This window comes from Cimex lectularius, unplaced genomic scaffold (genome assembly GCF_000648675.2).
Source record: "Cimex lectularius strain Harlan isolate CLEC.00 unplaced genomic scaffold, Clec_2.1 scaffold144, whole genome shotgun sequence".
Lineage (NCBI taxonomy): Eukaryota > Metazoa > Arthropoda > Insecta > Hemiptera > Cimicidae > Cimex > Cimex lectularius.
The window spans coordinates 723,125-742,472 of record NW_019392700.1 but is presented as its reverse complement, the minus strand read 5'-3'; the positions used below and the strand labels follow the sequence as shown (position 1 = coordinate 742,472).

At 32.2% G+C, this 19,348-nt stretch overlaps 2 protein-coding genes across 2 annotated transcripts in view; one reads left to right on the top strand and one right to left on the bottom strand.

The window, feature by feature from the left end:
• Nucleotides 1-245: 245 nt before the first annotated feature.
• Nucleotides 246-1,621, bottom strand: LOC106668540 (G2/mitotic-specific cyclin-B2-like). The gene has a single exon (XM_014397393.2). It carries the CDS (start codon nt 1,549-1,551, stop codon nt 379-381), a length of 1,173 nt encoding a protein of 390 aa, XP_014252879.1. The 5' UTR covers nt 1,552-1,621; the 3' UTR covers nt 246-378.
• A 3,405-nt stretch (nt 1,622-5,026) lies between these two features.
• LOC106668456 (ABC transporter G family member 20-like) overlaps nt 5,027-19,348 on the top strand; it is a 42,813-nt gene continuing 28,491 nt past the window's right edge. Inside the window, exon 1 of the mRNA XM_014397248.2 lies at nt 5,027-5,180. The gene's annotated coding sequence lies outside the window, so the exon portion shown is untranslated. The remainder of the gene's footprint in view (nt 5,181-19,348) is intronic.

Here is a 19,348-nt window from a genome sequence, read left to right as displayed (position 1 = left end):
ATTGTTTGATCACAACCTATTTGTCTAACTGAAGTTTTTTATTTTATTTTTTAAAATGTCATATTAATCCATAACAAACCGTAGTAAAGTAGTAAATCTTAATGGTTGAACAGTAATTTTAAACCAAAATTTTTTTATTAGCTGTTAATATTTTATACTCAAAAAAACTATTTGGGAGTTGCCTTTATGCATTCTACTTTACCTGGGAGTTGCCTTTGTGCTTCCTACTTTGCCTTAAAAAGGTTATATTTGGAGAAAAAAAAACTATCTGGGTTTGTTTATTTATATATTTTATATATTGTAATCTAAGAGTAGAGTATTTGCATGCATCAGATGCTCTTTTTTGCCTATCGATCTAATTACGAAGTTATTCTAGGTTTATATCAAACATAGCTTTCTCAGAATTGCATTTTCCCCAAGCATATGCTGGGCTGCACATAGGAATTCAGCACAGGAATATTTTTCAACGACCGAGTTGAATTGTTTTGATGAGTCGATGACATTCAAAGCCATCTTTGATATAACTGGTCTTATATCTTGATATGAGTAAGTCGTGTATACAATTAAATTGTCCGACCAGAACTGCGGGCTGATGTTTGTCTTAGAGATGCACATCGATATGAACACAGCTGTTGCTGCTATCAAGGAAGGTTTGACATGGCAGAATGAAGAGTCCAGGAGACATAGGTCTACCAAAAATTTAGAGAATGTATACTGTAATGCTGTTGCCCTCAAGACCATGTTGAACCTCCTCAGGAAGTAGACTGTAGAAGGCCTGGCGAGATCAAAAGCGAGAGTTTTAAGAATTTCCCTCTCTGTTTGCAAAAAATCGCTTATCTTGATGTTTTCATCGATCGTAGGCAAGAGGTGTGTCAGCGATACTTGTGAAATTTCTTCATACTTCACAGCGATTGATAGACAACAGAGTGCTATCAGCTTGAGATTTTTCTCTCTTGGTAGATTATCTGAGGATAAACATCTGTCAAGGAGTGAGACAGCCAAATGGATTGTCTCTTGAAGCAAGTTGTAATGATTGTTAATGCTAGTAAGCCAATTGATAACATTTTTTCTCATCAACTTGCTCACATTGACATTTAACGGCCACTTTTTAAGCGTGTACCTCTCCTCCATTTGAAATAAATATTTAAAAACATCAGAAGCATATTCTGGGATATAAAAAATGTTCCCTTTGTTTACTTCATCTATATCTTCAACATCGGCCAACTTTGGAAGTTTCTCTTCATTGTTTGGAACAACTTTAGTAAATATTTTCATCGGTTCATTTTTATTCATGTTGACTGACTTTTTCCTGACAGGCAGTAAAGATCGTTGTTTGTTTTGATGAACGAGACCTGGTTTTTTAATACATACAGCTTTAGTCTCCTTTTCATTTGTACCATGGGTCAAGTTGCTGATGTTGCTAAGAGCCTTTCTTTTCAGTAGGCCTGCAGAGAGCGTTTTGCCCACTGTTCCCTTTGGCTGGGAGTTCTCATCAAAACAAAAGTTCTGAACTTTTCTCTTCTTAATTGCGTTGGACGGCGCTGGCATCATGATTGTCGAATGCAGGACTTTTTGTTTGTTATTGAAAGATTCTTTTAAAATGACATATGCTTTACATATGTTTTACATTATATCATGAAAACATTTAATTTAATTTGTAATATTTAGTGACTGTTAATTACTGATTATTTAAAGATCACAAGATACAATCTGTATGATATAGGTTAGAAAATCTTTTTATATCACATCAGACCTTGTTTCACGATCTTTAAATAATTTCATGTCATAACATTCCTAATGAGCTATGATGGGCAATCATACAGTGTAACAATATGAGATTTTTATGTACCATATAATTTTATTTATTATTATTTTATGAGGGTTCACAATAGCAGAGGTCATATCAACCCTCGGGGTGCTGGTGTTTTTGAAAAATGCCATTTTGTAAGTATTTCAGGTTTGAACAAAGGGCTGCTGGATTTGAACCTGGGACCTCTAACTTACAGTGGCGACCGCCACACCAAAACTATTTTGGCCAGTGATGCCTTACCATGTAATTTAGTCATGCTTTGATTTGTATATATTTTTTTCTTATAAGATTTTTTGGAGCTAAATCTATTTTTACATTAATTTAATGATAAATGTACTATGAAAGGCAGTTATTATAAATCCACGAGTCAAAAGTTCAATAGGCCAATAAGATTTTAGCTTTAAAGAAGCACACATATTTTTGTGTGCTGTTGGTTTTTAGTAAAATAATAGCCACGCTATGTTACAACAGAACCTGTATGTTGTAGCTGTCAATTATAAATTATTGAGAAGACATCATTATCAGGATGATGAAATGACTTGAAAATGGATGATAAATGGCCGAAGTAATGGATGAACTGCTGATCTCTGAGATATTAACTTTGTCAATTCCCTTTTGTAATAATGTAATTAATATTCTCTCTTATGTAATGCCTGTGGAAAATGTCTATATGAAATCGTTTCCTTTTTGAAACTTATAAACATTTTAATAATGAAAGTTGAGTACTTAGTAAACTCATAATCTATTTGTATCTTGTCCTCCCCCTCTTTCTCACCCATTTTATTCAATTGCTCTCACCATCTCTCTAAATATCTCACCTCGCTTCTCTCCTTATCTCTATTAAATATATTTGTACATTATCCATTATTTATTTATCTATATGTATATCGTTGTAGCTATCTCTATATAACCTCACCTGATTCCTTTACTAATTGTACCTATTTCTCTATACATGTAATATCTACAAAAATATCCATATATAAATATATAATGACCTATCACTTATCTACCCATTTGATGACTTATCATTCTACAAATCTATCAACAAATCTATTTATCAATAAAGCTATCATCATCTACTTTCATGACCAATTATTTTAATCAAAAGAAATTATATGTAAACTATAAATCTAAATATGTATGTCTATTATTTTTTTTTATTCACTCTCTTTCTCTCATGGACTCTCTTTCACTCTTTCCCTCTCTTTGACTATATCACAGCGAAAATAAATAAATTATGCATCAATCATTCATTCAATCAACCAACCAATCAATCAATCATTGGCTAAATCATTGCAACTATATATCAATCAATCCCTCTCTCTCTCTCACTCACTGACCAAACCAATGCGTCTATATATAAAGCATTAATCTCTCTCTCACTCCCCCCTCCCTCTCTCTCACACACACACACACACACACACTTTCTCTCTCACTCACTTACTCTCTATCTATCACTCACTTACTCTTTCTCCCTCTCCAAATCACTGTGACTATAAATAAAGTGTCAATCAATCAATCAATCAACCAACCAACCAACCAACCAACCAATCAACCAACCAATCAATCAATCAATCAATCAATCTCTTACGCTCACTCACTCTCTCTCTCTCTCTCTCTGACCATTGCACATGTTTCTATCTGTTGTATGTATGTTTATTTATCATGAATTTTGTATTTTGTTTCTACAACATTTCTATCTTTCCTATTTATTCACTTTCACTCTCTTTCTCTCATGGACTCTCTTTGACTAAATCACTGCTGACTATAAAGCATCAATCAGTCAATCTCTGTCTCACTCTCTGACCAAACCAATGCGACTATAAATAAAGTATCAATAAATAAATAAATCTTGCTTTCACTCACCCATTCTACTCTCTCCCTGTGTAACCAAATCACTGTCACTGTAAATAAATCATCAATCAATCGACCAGCCAATCAATCACTCATCCAATCTCTCTCTCACACACACATTCTCACTCTCTCTCTCTCACTCACTTACTCTTTCTCTCTCCAAATCACTGGGGCTATAAATAAAGCGTCAATCAATCAATCAATCAATCAATCAATCAATCAATCAATCAATCAATCAATCAATCAATCAATCAATCAATCAATCAACCAAATCAATCAAATAAATCAAATCAATCAAATCAATCAAATCAATCAATCAAATATATCTCTTACTCTTACTCAATCTTTCTCTCTTTGACCACTGCACATGTTTTTATCTGTACGTACCTCTATTTATCAAGAATTTTGTATTTTGTTTCTACAACATTTCTATTTTTCCTATTTATTCACTTTCACTCTCTTTCCCTCATGGACTCTCTTTGACTAAATCACTGCGACTATAAAGCATCAATCAATCAATCAATCTCTCTCTCACTCTCTAACCAAACCAATGCGACTATAAATAAAGCATCAATAAATAAATAAATCTGGCTCTCACTCACTCATTCTCTCTCTTTGTGACCAAATCACTGAGACTGTAAATAAATCATCAGTCAATCGACCAGCCAGCCAATCACTCACTCTCTCTCTCTCTCTCTCTCTCTCTCTCTCTCTCTGACTAAATCACTGCGACTATAAATAAAGAATTAATCAATCATTCTCTCTCACTCTCACCCATTCTCTCAACTTTCTTTCGGTTTCTCGGTTTGTCGGGGTGGATGTGACGGTAGGGGCGCGTGTTTTTGTTTGTATTTATCTATTTATTTTACTTACCCTCTGTCTTTAATTTCGATTATTGGCGAAAAAGAAAGTTGATTTTTAAATTATCCTTTTTGAAAGAAAATAGTTGGTAATTAATGTAGAAATATTGATGTTTACTCGCTTCTTTTTATTATGTTCATAACGAAATGTTATTAATCATTAAACGTATTTTTGTAGTACTTTTTCAGTATAACATTTTGGTAATTTAAATAGAAAAAATTAAAAAATGGCGAGGGGTAAAAACTATTACATTTTGTAACAGTCATTTGTCCGTTAAATTGAGTGAATCGTGAGCGCAAATATTTCTATAAATAAAACAAAAGTGCGTAGACATGTCATACGAGAACCCAATAAACCATTTTTAGATGAAAGAAAAAATAGTTAAAAACTCCCAGTGAAACCGTTATCGGGCCATTCCGAGTCTTTGCCGAATCGTAGGTACTGACCTGGCTCCCCTCCAGGCTCGCCCTTGAAAATTCCCCGAGGAACCCCCTGGAACTCTGGAACTCGCTGTATCAGTCTTTAAGCGAACTTCAACATCGCAACGACGTGTGATACACACGTGGATCAGACTGCGATTTCAGGGTACTAACAAAACAAAGAGGAGAAAACTGCCCTTTGAATCAATTGGAAAACCAACCCTCAAACTATAAACGTAAGTTTCTTATTTTCAAAAATCCTGCCACCCTAATGATGACAACACCTCATATTTTGTATATATTGAAGAAATTAAACAACGTCAAAAAATTAGGCTTACAATTCAAAATCATCATCAATATCCAACATCTTTAATCTCAAAAAGACAAAGGGTTTTCATTTAAAATGACAAGTCTTACAATGAAGAAAAATACACTAAAATGTTTCAAAAACGATATTGGTGCTTGAAAGGTGATTATTTGGTCCTAAATTGATCCTAGTCCGATTGTAGCTGCTGCCTCATAGATTTATTTGCTCTTTGATGAGTTAAAGTGCCATCTAATCTCCGATTAAAAAAAAAGAAAAAAATATCCATATTTTCGACGTGTTTATTCGTTAGAGTTATATATATAATTTTAACCTTCTTTCTATTTGAAAAAAATCGAGTTCTTGGATAACTTTTGCATATTTTGTTTTTGATTATCTAAAATTCTGATTAATTTTCATAGATGTTTGCCTGATTCAGTTCGTTGCCAAATGGGGTTTGCTTAATAAATCTAATCATAGATCATAATCTAAATAAATCTAATCATAGAGATTTTTCTAACAGGAAATGACACATCTGGTAATTATATTGAGTAGAAACCATCCTAAGGGTCATATTCGGTAATAGTGTTGGCCTTTGCCATATACTATTATATTATACGTAAAGCCGGCATGGTTGTAGCAAAATTCCAAAATTAGGTTTTTCTCAAAGCGCTTTTCAGCCCTTTACACGATTTCCTTTGAGAAGATAGCTGATGGTGGGATTTAGGATGTCTGCAATGATTCACTTGCTCGTCAGACAAAGAATAAACTGAAAAGTGACCAATAGATTACCCTTGACAGCCCTAATTTATTTACAATAACGTTAAGGCCGAAATTATTCTGATCAAAATCACCATGAAACTTATTTGGCCTGACTCGAAAATAATTAAATGAAAAAAAATATATTTTTCACAGTATGAACATCCAGATGTTCGAACGATCGAGTTGGAAGAAGATATTACAGCTTTTGTACTCTCTTTATATTTATCCAAATCATTCCAATGTCACGAAATGAAACGTAAACGTAACGTAATATATTTTCAAGTTCTTCAAATATAGCTACAGCTGTGTCGCCAAATAGAAATGGAAAACTGATCAAAGTTGTTTATACAGATGGAATTTAAGATATCGTCTTTCTGGGTCACGTTCTAGGCCTGCGATGCGCAATTATTAAAGCTATGGTGATAAACTGCCAAATCCAAACATATTTTTTAATGAGACCATTCTCTGTGAAGATATTTTAAATGTTTTTTTAAATATTCGACAAGTTTAATATGCAAAACAATTCAATTCGAACTTGTACTCTAAGAATATAATAATTTCTCATAATTTTAATTTTTTAATTATTGCCAAACAATTGAAATTTTATTATTTATTTTTACTGTTGATAGTTTACTTGAACCGACAGAAAAGCAGAAGGCTGCTGAGTAACGTAGCTTTAATGCATTACGCAGCATCAGAGATTGCTGGAAAGACTACTTATTTTTTTATTAAAATATTTTCTATTTATAAAAGCAAAAAATTAAAAAAAAAACAACTGTCAAACCTTAATATAGTTCTTTCAAGATTGAGTAAGCTCTATTTGTAATGTTTAACTTGCAAATATGCAAATGTGCATATTATATAAGCAATATATATTTAAATATCAATGAAAACTTGATCGGTTGGAAGTTCGTGCACGTTAGCATTTATTAGTTTAGTTCTAATTAAAGTTTTTTGTGATTTGCAAATTTTTACCATATTACACTCATAACAAAAAAAAGTCAGCATTAACATGAATAAAATTAACTTTCAGATTTAGCCGGAATAATTAGAAAAAATAGTAAAATCTGAATAGTTTTCTTAAAAGACAAATTACGAGTTGGCAAATCTAAGGAAATAGAGAATTTTAAGCCGTTCCGAAACGTGATCAAAATTACTCCACACTTTTGCACAAAGCCTTATTTTGAATCAGTATCAAGGACAAAATTGTCAATTTATATAATTAGCTTTGATAATTAAACGTTCCGAAAACGTATATAAACCGGCTGTCAATTAAATTTATTATGTGAAAAAAAATATTGAGAACATAGGCCGAGGTTAGTGGGTAAACTGGTCAAGACAAGGTAATACTTTTGCAGAAGAACGATCTAGCTATTCCACCTTCCATTTGAGATCGCAGGATTTTGCAAATAATTAACAAATGTGTCATCTTTATCTTACTCTGCAGATTGTGGTATTAATTTCATAAAGGCGGGAAAACGGCTTAAGGAGTTGTACGGCAAGAAACCGAGGCCACCGAATAAGTTATTTCACACAACACCACTACCTAAGGAATTCAGGGGCATTTTAATTAATTTTATGCACCAGAATTTGGCGGCTTTTGGACGCTATAGTAAAAGCGCGAAAGACACGTCAAGAGCGCAGAAAAAATTCATTACGAAAAATTGCCCACGCACAGAAGCAGTCGTGAATTACAGGCAGCTTTGGTCAATGTCGGCCAACCCGGAAGACTTGATTATCTAACGCCTGGCCATTTTATAATCGGGTCCGCCTTAAGAAAGAACTTAAGATTTAACTTCGTCGAACTTTTTATAAAATAATGGTGGGAAAATTCTATTTGATGGATTCCTCAGACTAGCAAAATCCCAACTCTAACAGTTCATAAGAAATGATAAGTAATAACCCAAATGGTCAGAAAATTTCATTAACTTTGCAACAACCGTAAGTTTAATTTTTATTTAAATTAACTTTTAAGTTTATTAAAACAATAAATTTTTGTTCTATATACAAATGTGTGGTGATTAGTGACCGTTAATCGATAATTATTCAGAAATCGTGAGATGCGGTCTGGTGTGATGTAGGTTTCAGAAAAACATTTTCTTTGTCGTGCCAAAATGAATGAAACAAGTACTTTATTAGATAAACAAAAGAGAAAACAAATTGCACATAACTAAAAAGCATCGGACTATAAATTTTGAATAAACAAACAAAACCGGACTAAAAATGTCTTCTCAAGGAATAAAAAAAGAGAAAAACAAACTATATAAATAAGGAAACTAAAATAACATATCTATGTATACAATAAGTAATACATACACTTGAGCACATACGGGGTGTCCCAGTTCCTTCTGACAAAACTCAGGGAATCGATTCTATTCTTCGTTTGGAGCAAAAAATGCCCAGGAGAAAATTTTCGGAAAGTTCTCTATTTTAAAGATATTCGTCAATTTAGTTTTTTTCAACTTTTCACTACCTTACCACATAAAAACGCTTACAACTTGCAAAATGTTGAGACTACAACAAATCCAATTACACCATTTGAAAGAACGCTAAATTTGTTGTAAGATACTTCTATTTGCAATAATCTGAATGACATAAAATGTTAGCCAATATCAGTTGGAACATGCCAAAATTACAAAATTTAAAATTTTGGTCATGATTGCACGTTCTACTGACGTTACAAAAAAAACCTACAACTTGTCGAATTTCACAAATCCCTCTTCATCTAATATGCTTTACGTTGATGTATTCAGGTTTTTAAATAACGTTCTAGTAGAGTTGAAAAATAACAATTGAATGTTCGAAAACGTGAGCTAAGAAAATTTGAATGGGGGGGGTAGAAATAAATCAATTAGAACTCGCTTTGTAAAATAAAATTTATTATTTATTTATTTTAAATTTTGTAATTTTGACATGTTCCAACTGATATTGGCTAACATTTTATGTCATTCAGATTATTGCAATTAGAAGTATTTTACAGCAAATTTAGCGTTCTTTCAAATGGTGTAATTGGATTTGTTGAAGTCTCAACATTTTGGAAGCTGTAAGCGTTTTTACGTGGTAAGGTAGCGAAAAGCTGAAAAACCTAAATTGACGAATATCTTCAAAATAGAGAACTTTTCGAAAATTTTCTCCTGGGCATTTTTTGCTCCAAACGAAGAGTAGAATCGATTCCCTGAGTTTCGTCAGAAGGAACTGGGACACCCTGTATAAATAACCAGGGTGTCTCTTATATACACATTAAACATGTAATAATTGAAATAAAAAACTAGTTCTTTCCTGTAGTTCCAGGCTTCCATCGCAAACTTTACTAATTTTAAGCACTCGGGTTTATTTAGTAAAGAGAATAGGCGCTCTCTTGTCAACGTGGGTAAACCTCGGAATTCCGCTAAAACTAGTCATTGTGCTAAAAAGTAACCAAAATAATAAAACTGCATTTTTTAAATTCAATTATTCAAAATCACATTGCAATTATGGTCTATTAATAGCAACGTACTGCATATCAAAAATTCAAATAAATCGATAAAATTCTTAATGTTTTCGGTAAAATATCATTTTTACGATTATTTTTTTATTTACAATAAGCTATTTTCAACATTGTATGTATTATATACATCATTAACAATACAACAATGCAATTATCGTAATCAAAAAGGAAAAAAAATCAGGCCACTCACAGGCGTTTTATGTGATACTTTCCATCCCAGTATGATAAGTATAGTTGTAATTATATAACGCTTGAATTAATTGTAAAGAAGTGAGAATGTTACATTTTGGAAAAACCATTAAAATTAAATCTTTCTAAATTTTAATTTTATCGATTGGTCTTATCATGTTCTTTTATGTTTCTTTTATTATGTTCTTTTTAGATGGTTCGGCTGAATTTCTCTTGAACCAATGACGCTATCAAAAAAACAAAAAATACGTGTTTAATATTTTTAGTCGTTTCAAATTTTTACCTTTTTTTTGGAGGAAAATTATAAAAGGTATCTCAGGCCCAGTTCAACTTCAGAATTTCAAATAAGACCCTATACATCCTGACACATCATTTTAAAAGATTTTTACACCGAAAACAATGGTGCAATCGAATTATTCACCAGTCATTTGGTTTGCTATTTATTAATCACAAATCATGTTCGAACTGAGTGCCGTGCGTACTGATGCTTTTGCTGTTTTGTTTTGCTTTTTTTAACCACTCTTCTCCGATGCTCAGAGCGATAGAGTCGGGGGAGATGGATTGACAAGCATTTTCTATCCTTTGCCGCTGTTCTTCAGGTTGGTGGGTTATGATTGGTGTAGACACTGTTTTTTAATTGGCCCCGCAGAAAATAGTCAAGTGGAGTTAAATCGGGCCATGAGGTCCTATCCACCTATCCCGGAAGTGACGATCCAAATAACGTCTCATCTGCAAAGAATTGTGTACGGTGCATCCATCAAGATGGAGGATCATTCTTTGTCGTTGTTGCAGAGGAACATCAACTAATACAGTTGGTAAAAACACACATACAGTAAAGTTTGTGGTTTATTCTGGGGTAATCAGGAAATTTCTAGGAGTACAACTCGACTGCACGATGCACCAATAGCAAAGCATAAAGCAGTCGTACATATCAACTCGCTTTAGATCGGAAAAATGTGCTCTTCGGTTCATTTTGAATAGAATACTGAATGAAACGAATAGGTACTATAGTAAAATTTATTTACTTCCAGGATTTAAGATTTGCACTCATAATACGAGTTTGATAAACAATGACAGAATGTATTAAATAAATGTTTACTTTAGTGAAGAAGCAGATTATAGACTTAACAACGAAATGAGTTTTTTAAACTATTTCCATAACATTGTCATTTGTTGATTAATTTAAAATCTGATTGCACCATTGTTTTCAGTGCAAAAAATCCTTTAAAATGATGTCTCAGTATGTGTAGGATCGTATTTGAATTTTGAAGTTGAACTTGGCCTTGTATAATTTTTCTACAAAAAAAAGTTAAAAATGTGAAACAAGACTAAAAAATATTAAACTCTTTTTTTTTATAGCCGCATTGGTTGAAGAGAAATTCAGCCGGGCCATCTAAAAAGGACACCCTGATTATAGATGTATACGTAGATATAGTAAATTTAAATCAAGATGTTCTATAATAGTACAATTTGTTGTTGCATTAGTACAATTTGCAGTTAAAATCAGTTAAAAATGGTTAAATTACTGTACTTTTAGAAACAATGAATAAGCTACCAAAAACAGTATACATGGACAATTAATCAAAGTTGACCTGTTAATTTGTACTAACACTTGTTTAATATATGTTAACTGTTTATTTTACCAACCTCCTAAAACGTCCATTCTTCTAAACTACAATCATGATGATGTTCACTAACATATCAACAGCATTTTCGATAGGTGGCCCTCGGAGGATTTGACTCGTAAATTCACTTTATTCGTATAAATACATTTTACATTACGTTACAGTTTTATAATAAGTAAAATAAATTTTTATTTTAAAATAATTTAATTATATAAATAATTTTCTAAAATATACATGTCGATGTTCTTTAGTATAAATTTTGTGAATTAAAATTTTTCAATATTGTAACTCGAGACTAGGCTTATGGCAATAGTTGGCAATAGTTTATGCTGTTATGTTTAAAGTAAGGCAAGGAATAAAATGTTGTTCGCCATATTAAACATATGACCATTACTAAGCACATTTTTTTACGAGGGTTCGCAACAGCAGAGGTCATATAAACCCTAAAGGTGCCGGTGTTTTTGAAAAAAAAGCCCATTTGTAAGTATGTCGGGCTGCTGGATTCGAACCCGGGACCTTTACCTTACACTGATGAGCGCCGTGTCAACGCCGAAACCGTTGAAGCCACCGACGCCCCACAATTTTATATTCGTGAATTTCTTGAATATACAAATAACAGCTTATAATGTTTGAAGTGTTATTGTTGAGTGTTTCGACATAACATTATAATTGACAGTTTTTCTTGATTTGGAACATAACAAGTAACCAGAACTACTACAAGAACTACAACTACTCTAAGAATTCTAACTTAGGGTAAAACCTGTCATAATATTTAATTTATTATTATGTAATAATTGATTTATATAATCTTTTTCTCAGTTGAATATATTATTAAAGTTATTCGAGGGACTAGAAGTTGGTTAATGCTTTTTGTTTGATTATATCCCACATCTAAGTTTTTCTATGTTAGATGTGAATTAGTTCATAATTATATAATAGTGACCTCGACTTGGAAAAACAGCTTTTTAGTTTGCTAATCTGAGAAAAAGAGGGCACAAAACTCGTGCGAAAAAAAAAGAAATTAAAACCTGAAATACACGCTTGTTTTTCTTTATGTATATTCATACAAAATTCCTGAATATAATCTATTAGCCAAGGTCTAATAAAAGTCACAATTGTTAGGTGCACAATTACGACTATAGTTTTTTAAAATACATGCCAGATAATAAAAAATGTGTGAAATTTAAAAAAGTAAAAGAACGGAGGTAAATACTGAAAAACCTCTGACAGGGTTAGATTGAACAAATATCAAAACAAGTTTCCAGAAGACAACTCTAGAATTTTAACATGTAGCAAAATGAGAATAAACTGCTTTTTTGTTTTGTTGAACTTTTAGCAAGAAAATCGAATATAAAACTACATATAATTGGTGAAAAAGCTTCTTTAATAGCTACAAACTAAGGCGATGATATTTTCGCCACACGAAAACATTTTTTTTTTAATTCCTTAAAAGATTAATTGAGGCAAAATCTCGAGTTTTATAGTCAAGTCTTTTGTATTTATTTTTGACTATAAACCTTGGACAGGTCAAAGCACGTTTAAGGTCAGAATGTGTAAAATAAATCTTTTAAAAACCCATTATATTTAGTGGTCTATTAACCAAATTACTTCTTTCAATTAATTAATCTCTTTATGTAAGGTTTTGGTTGAAATGAAAAAAAATAGTGTCACGAGCGGGATTCGAACCCACGACCTTCGGCTCGAATCCCGCTCGTGACATTAAATTTTTCATTTCAACCAAAACCTTACATACTTTTAAAATAATTTATTTCCACCTTATTATCGATTTATTGAGTTGTCCGGAAAATAAGGCAGTTTTTCGTTTTTTTTTTTTTTCAATTACCCCTTATTTATTTATTTATATAATAAACTGTTTACGTTTGATGGATTATTCTTTTGTTAGAATGTCAATACTTTTTAATCCTTTTCCAAACAAAAATGTTCGTTTACCTCAGTAGCATTTCGTTACGTGGGAATAATTCAGTCTTTACTAAGATGCCAACGCGTGACTTTCGCATAATTTCATTTTTCGGTCGGAACGGCGGTCAAACGGCCAGAAACATTAACGATGTCTGGGCCGATGGTAGTGTGAGTGAGAGCACCGTTCAGGGATGGTTTGGTTTCCCCGAGTGGGAGACTTTAGCCTTGAAGAGAAAGAAGGTCGTGGAAGGATTTCTTCCTTACATGATGAAGTTCTGCGAGCTCTGGTAGACGAAAATTCCACCAGAACTGTTCAAGAACTTGCAGAGAATCTTTAAGTCAGCAAATCGACCGTCGCTGATCACCTTAAGGCTGTTGGGAAGGTGAAAAAGCTCGAAAGTTGAGTTCCTCATGCATTAACCCAGAACAGAAACGAACCTTTTCTGGATAGAATTGTCACTTATGATGAAAAGTGGATTCTCTACGATAACATTAGACGTACTGGTCAGTGGCTCTACAAAGGAGAAGCAGCGTCACATTTTCCAAAGCCACCAACTCATCGAAAAAAAGGTGATGGTGGCTCTTTGGTGGGCTTCATTTGGGCTGATTTACTGCAGTTATTCAAGCCATCTCTGTTCAATCGGAAAAGGCCGATTTTGTTTTGTTACGCGACAACCTCACGTCTCGCATGTGACAACGCGACAATTGTTGTATCTCGGTCATGAGGTTCTTCCTCGCCCTCCTTATTTTCCAGACCTCTCGCCTACCACTACCATTTTTTCAGACAGGCGACGTTTTACAACATGAAAAATTTATTCAAAAGTCGTTAGAAAATGCGTTTACAGAATTTGTTAATAATAAAGACTCAAAATTCTATTCAGAGGGTATAGAGAAGTAGCCATCACGTTGGGAGAAGTGTATTGAAAATGATGGAGGGTAATTTAATTATTAAAAAATATTTAAAATCATTTTTTTACAACCATATACCTGCATTATTTTTCGGACGACCTAATAAACTAAAGCGCCAAATTAACCTTTTAATTTTTTTACCCCCTCACCTCAGCACGTTCCTTGCATATTTGAATACATAAACTACCTGCTTTATTATTATACTATGTAAACAATTCTAATGTGGTTTGACTCGGATAAATATAGAATTATTTAATTAGTTCTCTGTTAATTATTAAGTATTATTTCCAATTTTTATGCAAATAGGGTTGAGAAGAAAAATGAGAAATAAATGAAGTACAAAACGCCAATTTGTCAATGATATTCATTTGGGGGTTTCTTCTTCTTGTTTTATCCTTTCTCTATAAACACGAATATGCAGGAAGCGAATGACCAAGGACATACGATCAAAACAAGCTGTCTGGATTTCACAGCGATAAGACGTTACAAATCCACTTGAATTTTTTTTTCTTCTCTATTACAGCAATTGTACAATTTCCAACAGCATATTATTAAATGAACTAAATGCCAGGAAGTTTTAATTTAGCACTACGCCCACGAAATCTTTATTTTGTACGACTCATTCAATAGGCGGAGGAAAACGAAATTTGAACACAAAGACTTGAGCCACGAAAGTAAGACAAAATAAATGAAATGTGGCTGAACTGAATAGAATCCTAGTTTTACAGCATTAAATCAATTTCACAACGAAAAATCTATGTTAAAAGTTATGTAAGTATTTCGTTCAACACTATCCATTTCGTAATCTGTTTATTAATGAGTTACAACATTGGACACTATCTAATAAAAGAATTCACGAATCTGAAGTGTTGTTCCGATGAAAATGACTAAAAGAAGAAGCCCAACGAAACTAGTCGTAATTATTAATTTAAATAAAATACTAATTTCAGTACTAATTACTAAATTACTCAAAAATTATTTATTTAAGTTTAACGTAACTTGCATTCAAAGTCTGACAGTGCTTACAGTGAATTACCTTCTGATTCTATAAGTCTAATTCTTCCGAATTTTATAGACTAATTAAGCAAAAATTAAAAAACCTAGTATTTACAAAACCACCATAAATATCTAGGATGCATAAGAATTGTATGTGAAAAAGTAATATTGAATTGTTTTTATACCCATGAATTCTACAGAATAATTAATCGGAAATTCAAAAATCTAGTATTTACAAAGCCACAAAACATATCTAGGATGTCTAAGAATTATATATGCAAAAGTTATTTTGCTTTGCTTTTATTCCTATGAATTCTATAGAATAATTAAGAAAAATCAAAAATCTAGTATTTAAAAAACCACAAAAAATATCTAGGGTGCCTAAGAATTAAATATGAAACGTTATGTTGAATTGTTTTTATTCCTATGAAGTGTTAGAATAATTAAGAAAAATTCAAAAATCTAGTATTTAAAAAACCACAACAAATATCTAGGATGGCTAAGAATAAAATATGAAAAAGTTATATTGCTTTGCTTTTATTCCTATGAATTCTATAGAATAATTAAGCAAAAATTCAAAAATCTTATATTTACAAACCACAAAAAATACTTAGGATGCCTAAAAACATAAGAAAAAGATGTTATGGCATCCTGTAGAAGAAATACCTAAAGAATACCTAATATTTTGAGTTAAATCTGATCGAAATTGCAAATTTAATCTACTGCAATGAAAAACTACATAAATCAAATTTAAGATAAAAATAATAATTAAACTAAACTTTGTTACACTCAAGAGTTCTAAATTCTAGGATGTCTAAGAATTATATATGCAAAAGTTATTTTGCTTTGCTTTTATTCCTATGAATTCTATAGAATAATTAAGAAAGATCAAAAATCTAGTATTTAAAAAACCACAAAAAATATCTAGGATGCCTAAGAATTAAATATGAAAAGTTATGTTGAATTGTTTTTATTCCTATGAAGTGTTAGAATAATTAAGAAAAATTCAAAAATCTAGTATTTAAAAAACCACAAAAAATATCTAGGATGGCTAAGAATAAAATATGAAAAAGTTTATTGGATTATTTTTATTCCGATGAATTCTATAGAATAATTAATCGAAAATTCAAAAATCTAGTATTTACAAGGCCACAAAAATATCTAGGATGTCTAAGAATAATATATGAAAAAGTTATTTTGCTTTGCTTTTATTCCTATGAAATCTATAGAACAATTAAGCACAAATGTAGTATTTAAAAAGCCACAAAAATATCTAGGATGCCTAAGAATTAAATATAAAAAATTTATATTGCTTTGCTTTTATTCCTATGAATTCTATAGAATAATTAAGCAAAAATTGAAAAATCTTATATTTACAAACCACCAAAAATACTTAGGATGCCTAAGAATATAAGAAAAAGTTATATGTTGTGGCATCCTGTAGAAGAAATACCTAATGAATACCTAATATTTTGAGTTAAATCTGATCGAAATTGCAAATTTAATCTACTGCAATGAAAAACTACATAAATCAAATTTAAGATAAAAATAATAATTAAACTAAACTTTGTTACACTCAAGAGTTCTAAATTCCGTAATCTTTTAGCTCAAACACAGCAGACGGAAAGGGCATACGTAAATTAATACAAATAACTGGATTGCTATTTATAAAGTCACTCAATGAAAAACCTGACACTTGTATTTATTTGTTTATTTTCCATAATAACTAGGTATAAAGATTAATAGTTGACTTAAAACATAAACACAAATAACGTAACTTGTTGTTTACCTTTATAGAATGTTACTAATCTTTTTACACTGTTTAGATTAAAAATAAAGAAAATCATTTCGATTTCATCCTACTTGTCGAGTCAGTTGTTTTTTTAAATTGTTTTCTCTGATTAAACAATAAATTTATTAGAGTAGATCTCACCCGGGCAGAAGCTTTGGCCAACGAAGGACGTAATTAATAAGAAATGGCAGCGTCAGTGGGCCGGATTGGCAGAGAAGCTCTCATGTATCAAGTGCTAGGTCGATACGTGGCTCTCGGAAGATCTAATTCGAAGAAAAATAATCATACTCACCGAGTAAGAATAAGCCATACTAGGTTCTCACACAGACATTTAATATTGGGTCAAAGCTCGTTTATTGTATGCAGAGAAAGGTTACTCGATGTGCTCCACTTAATTGAAGTGTGTCATTCTTTAGCTCCATATAGAAAGCGTATAGGCACCTCATATAATAATTGTCCTTAAGCATGTCAGCAAGTATTAGGGCCAGATTTTTGTAGGAAACATAATTCTTTTACTGTAGTACTTGATAGATATCTTGTCTTATTTTTATGTTTTGAGTGTATTGAGAGTGAATGTATTTATTAGCGCGAATGTGTAGTGTGAGAAGGCCGATGACGGAATATACCGTAGTACTCCATAGAAGTATACGGATCTGACCCTGTATGGCCAATTTTTTTTTCTTTTTTTTTTAAGATCCATTTGATGCTCCCACATCCCATGTTTTAAGTCCTACCTTCGATGGTTTCCTGTGAAAGCCATCCACCAATGTTTAATCCATCGCAGCCGTCTTAGCTATGTCTGCCTCTATGTTTCCCACGGTTCCGCCATGGGCTTTGCCCTAGTATTTTCCAATTCTACATTTTCCAGCAGATTGTTGTGTCCATCAATGGATAATAATTTTTACAATTCCTTATTTGATCCTATGCTGATTTGCTGTCAGTCCTAATAGCTATGTACGGGTTTACCTCCCGTTTTACTGACTGGAGCCATTTTAGACTCCTATTTACAGTAAGCATTTCTACTTGGTTATTGGTACACATGTTTGTATTTGTTACTTACTTGGGCAATGATACTCCTCAGTTTGAAGGATCCAACGAATGCGCATCCCACTCGATCATCTATTCGTCTTCCGATAGTAAAAATACTATATATATATTTTATAAAGCTCTCTTTTGGCTGTTGAAATAGATCCAGCATTTAGAATGTTATCATTGGGGATGGTGAATTTGGCAAATTTTTCGTGCACTCTGGTCTTTAAGCATATTCCTTTCCATACGTCCTGATCTTCTACCAGCTTATTTAAAAGAACTTCTATTGGTATCATCCCTGGTATGATGCTTGATGCTTCAAGAGATATTGCTCTAAACCCTTTTATCATACAGAGGATTTGCCGTCGGATTCGGCGTGATTTATTTACATTTGTTATTTTATTAATTTCCTCGGACAACACGAGGGCAGCACGAGACAAAATTGGCTCTTAGTATATCTTCAGGGCGTCACTTCCCAAATCCTAAATACTTTGACAGATCGCGTTATTACCGTGCAAGCAAATTAATTATTGTGACATAAAACTGGAGAGAAAAAAGATATAAACATTTGAAATATACGTTTGTATTTTTTATGTGTAAAATTTAAACCTTTTGAAAGATGAAACTCCTTCTCCTTCTATTTTGGCTGTTGTCGAATTCATTATGTGATTGGGTATTTACTGAACTTCACAACCTCTTTGTTTTATTTCCTACGCGTATTTCAGGACCACAGCTTTGTTGTTAGCCTTGAAAAGGGGTACCGGCAGTGGTCTCGATATACGTTTAGAAAATAAAAAGTAAAACAAAGAGGTTGTGTCGTTCAATAAATACCACCATCACATATTTGAAAAATGTTTTAGCGAAGCTCAAACTTGACCAATAAATTACGTCGATTGGTCGTTTCCTATCCTCGCTATTTTTTCTATGATACGCTTTTCGTCTTTTCGCCATGTTCAGTGTTAATTTCAGTTTAGTCTGATTCCTTTTATATATAACGAGAATAACAGAAACCCACCGCTGAAGATGACGAAAAGTCTAAGAAAGACCAAAACAGCTATTATAGATTAGCTAAAATATTAGGAAAATCGAAAAAATGTATGTTCATCCCCCGAACACAGAATTTTTCCAACGAGGTTGCAAATTTAGTTTTTTTACAAAATTTAAATTTAGCAGTTTTTAAAATATTTAGCTTAAAAAAAAATTGGAAGTTCTAGAAGAGTGCCTTCTTATAGGAAATTTAACGCTCTTTTCAATTTTTTTTTGGATTACCCAAAAAATGAATAATTCAAGAGCTACAAGTAGATTTATGACGAAAACCGTAGATATTTGAAAAAAAAATTGAATATCTGCGACAGGGTTGAGATAGGACCGTACTTTTTTTTGCTACATGC

Excerpts from the sequence above, each read along its gene's own strand:
- LOC106668540 (XM_014397393.2), bottom strand. The coding sequence starts at position 1,551 with ATGATGCCAGCGCCGTCCAACGCAATTAAGAAGAGAAAAGTTCAGAAC.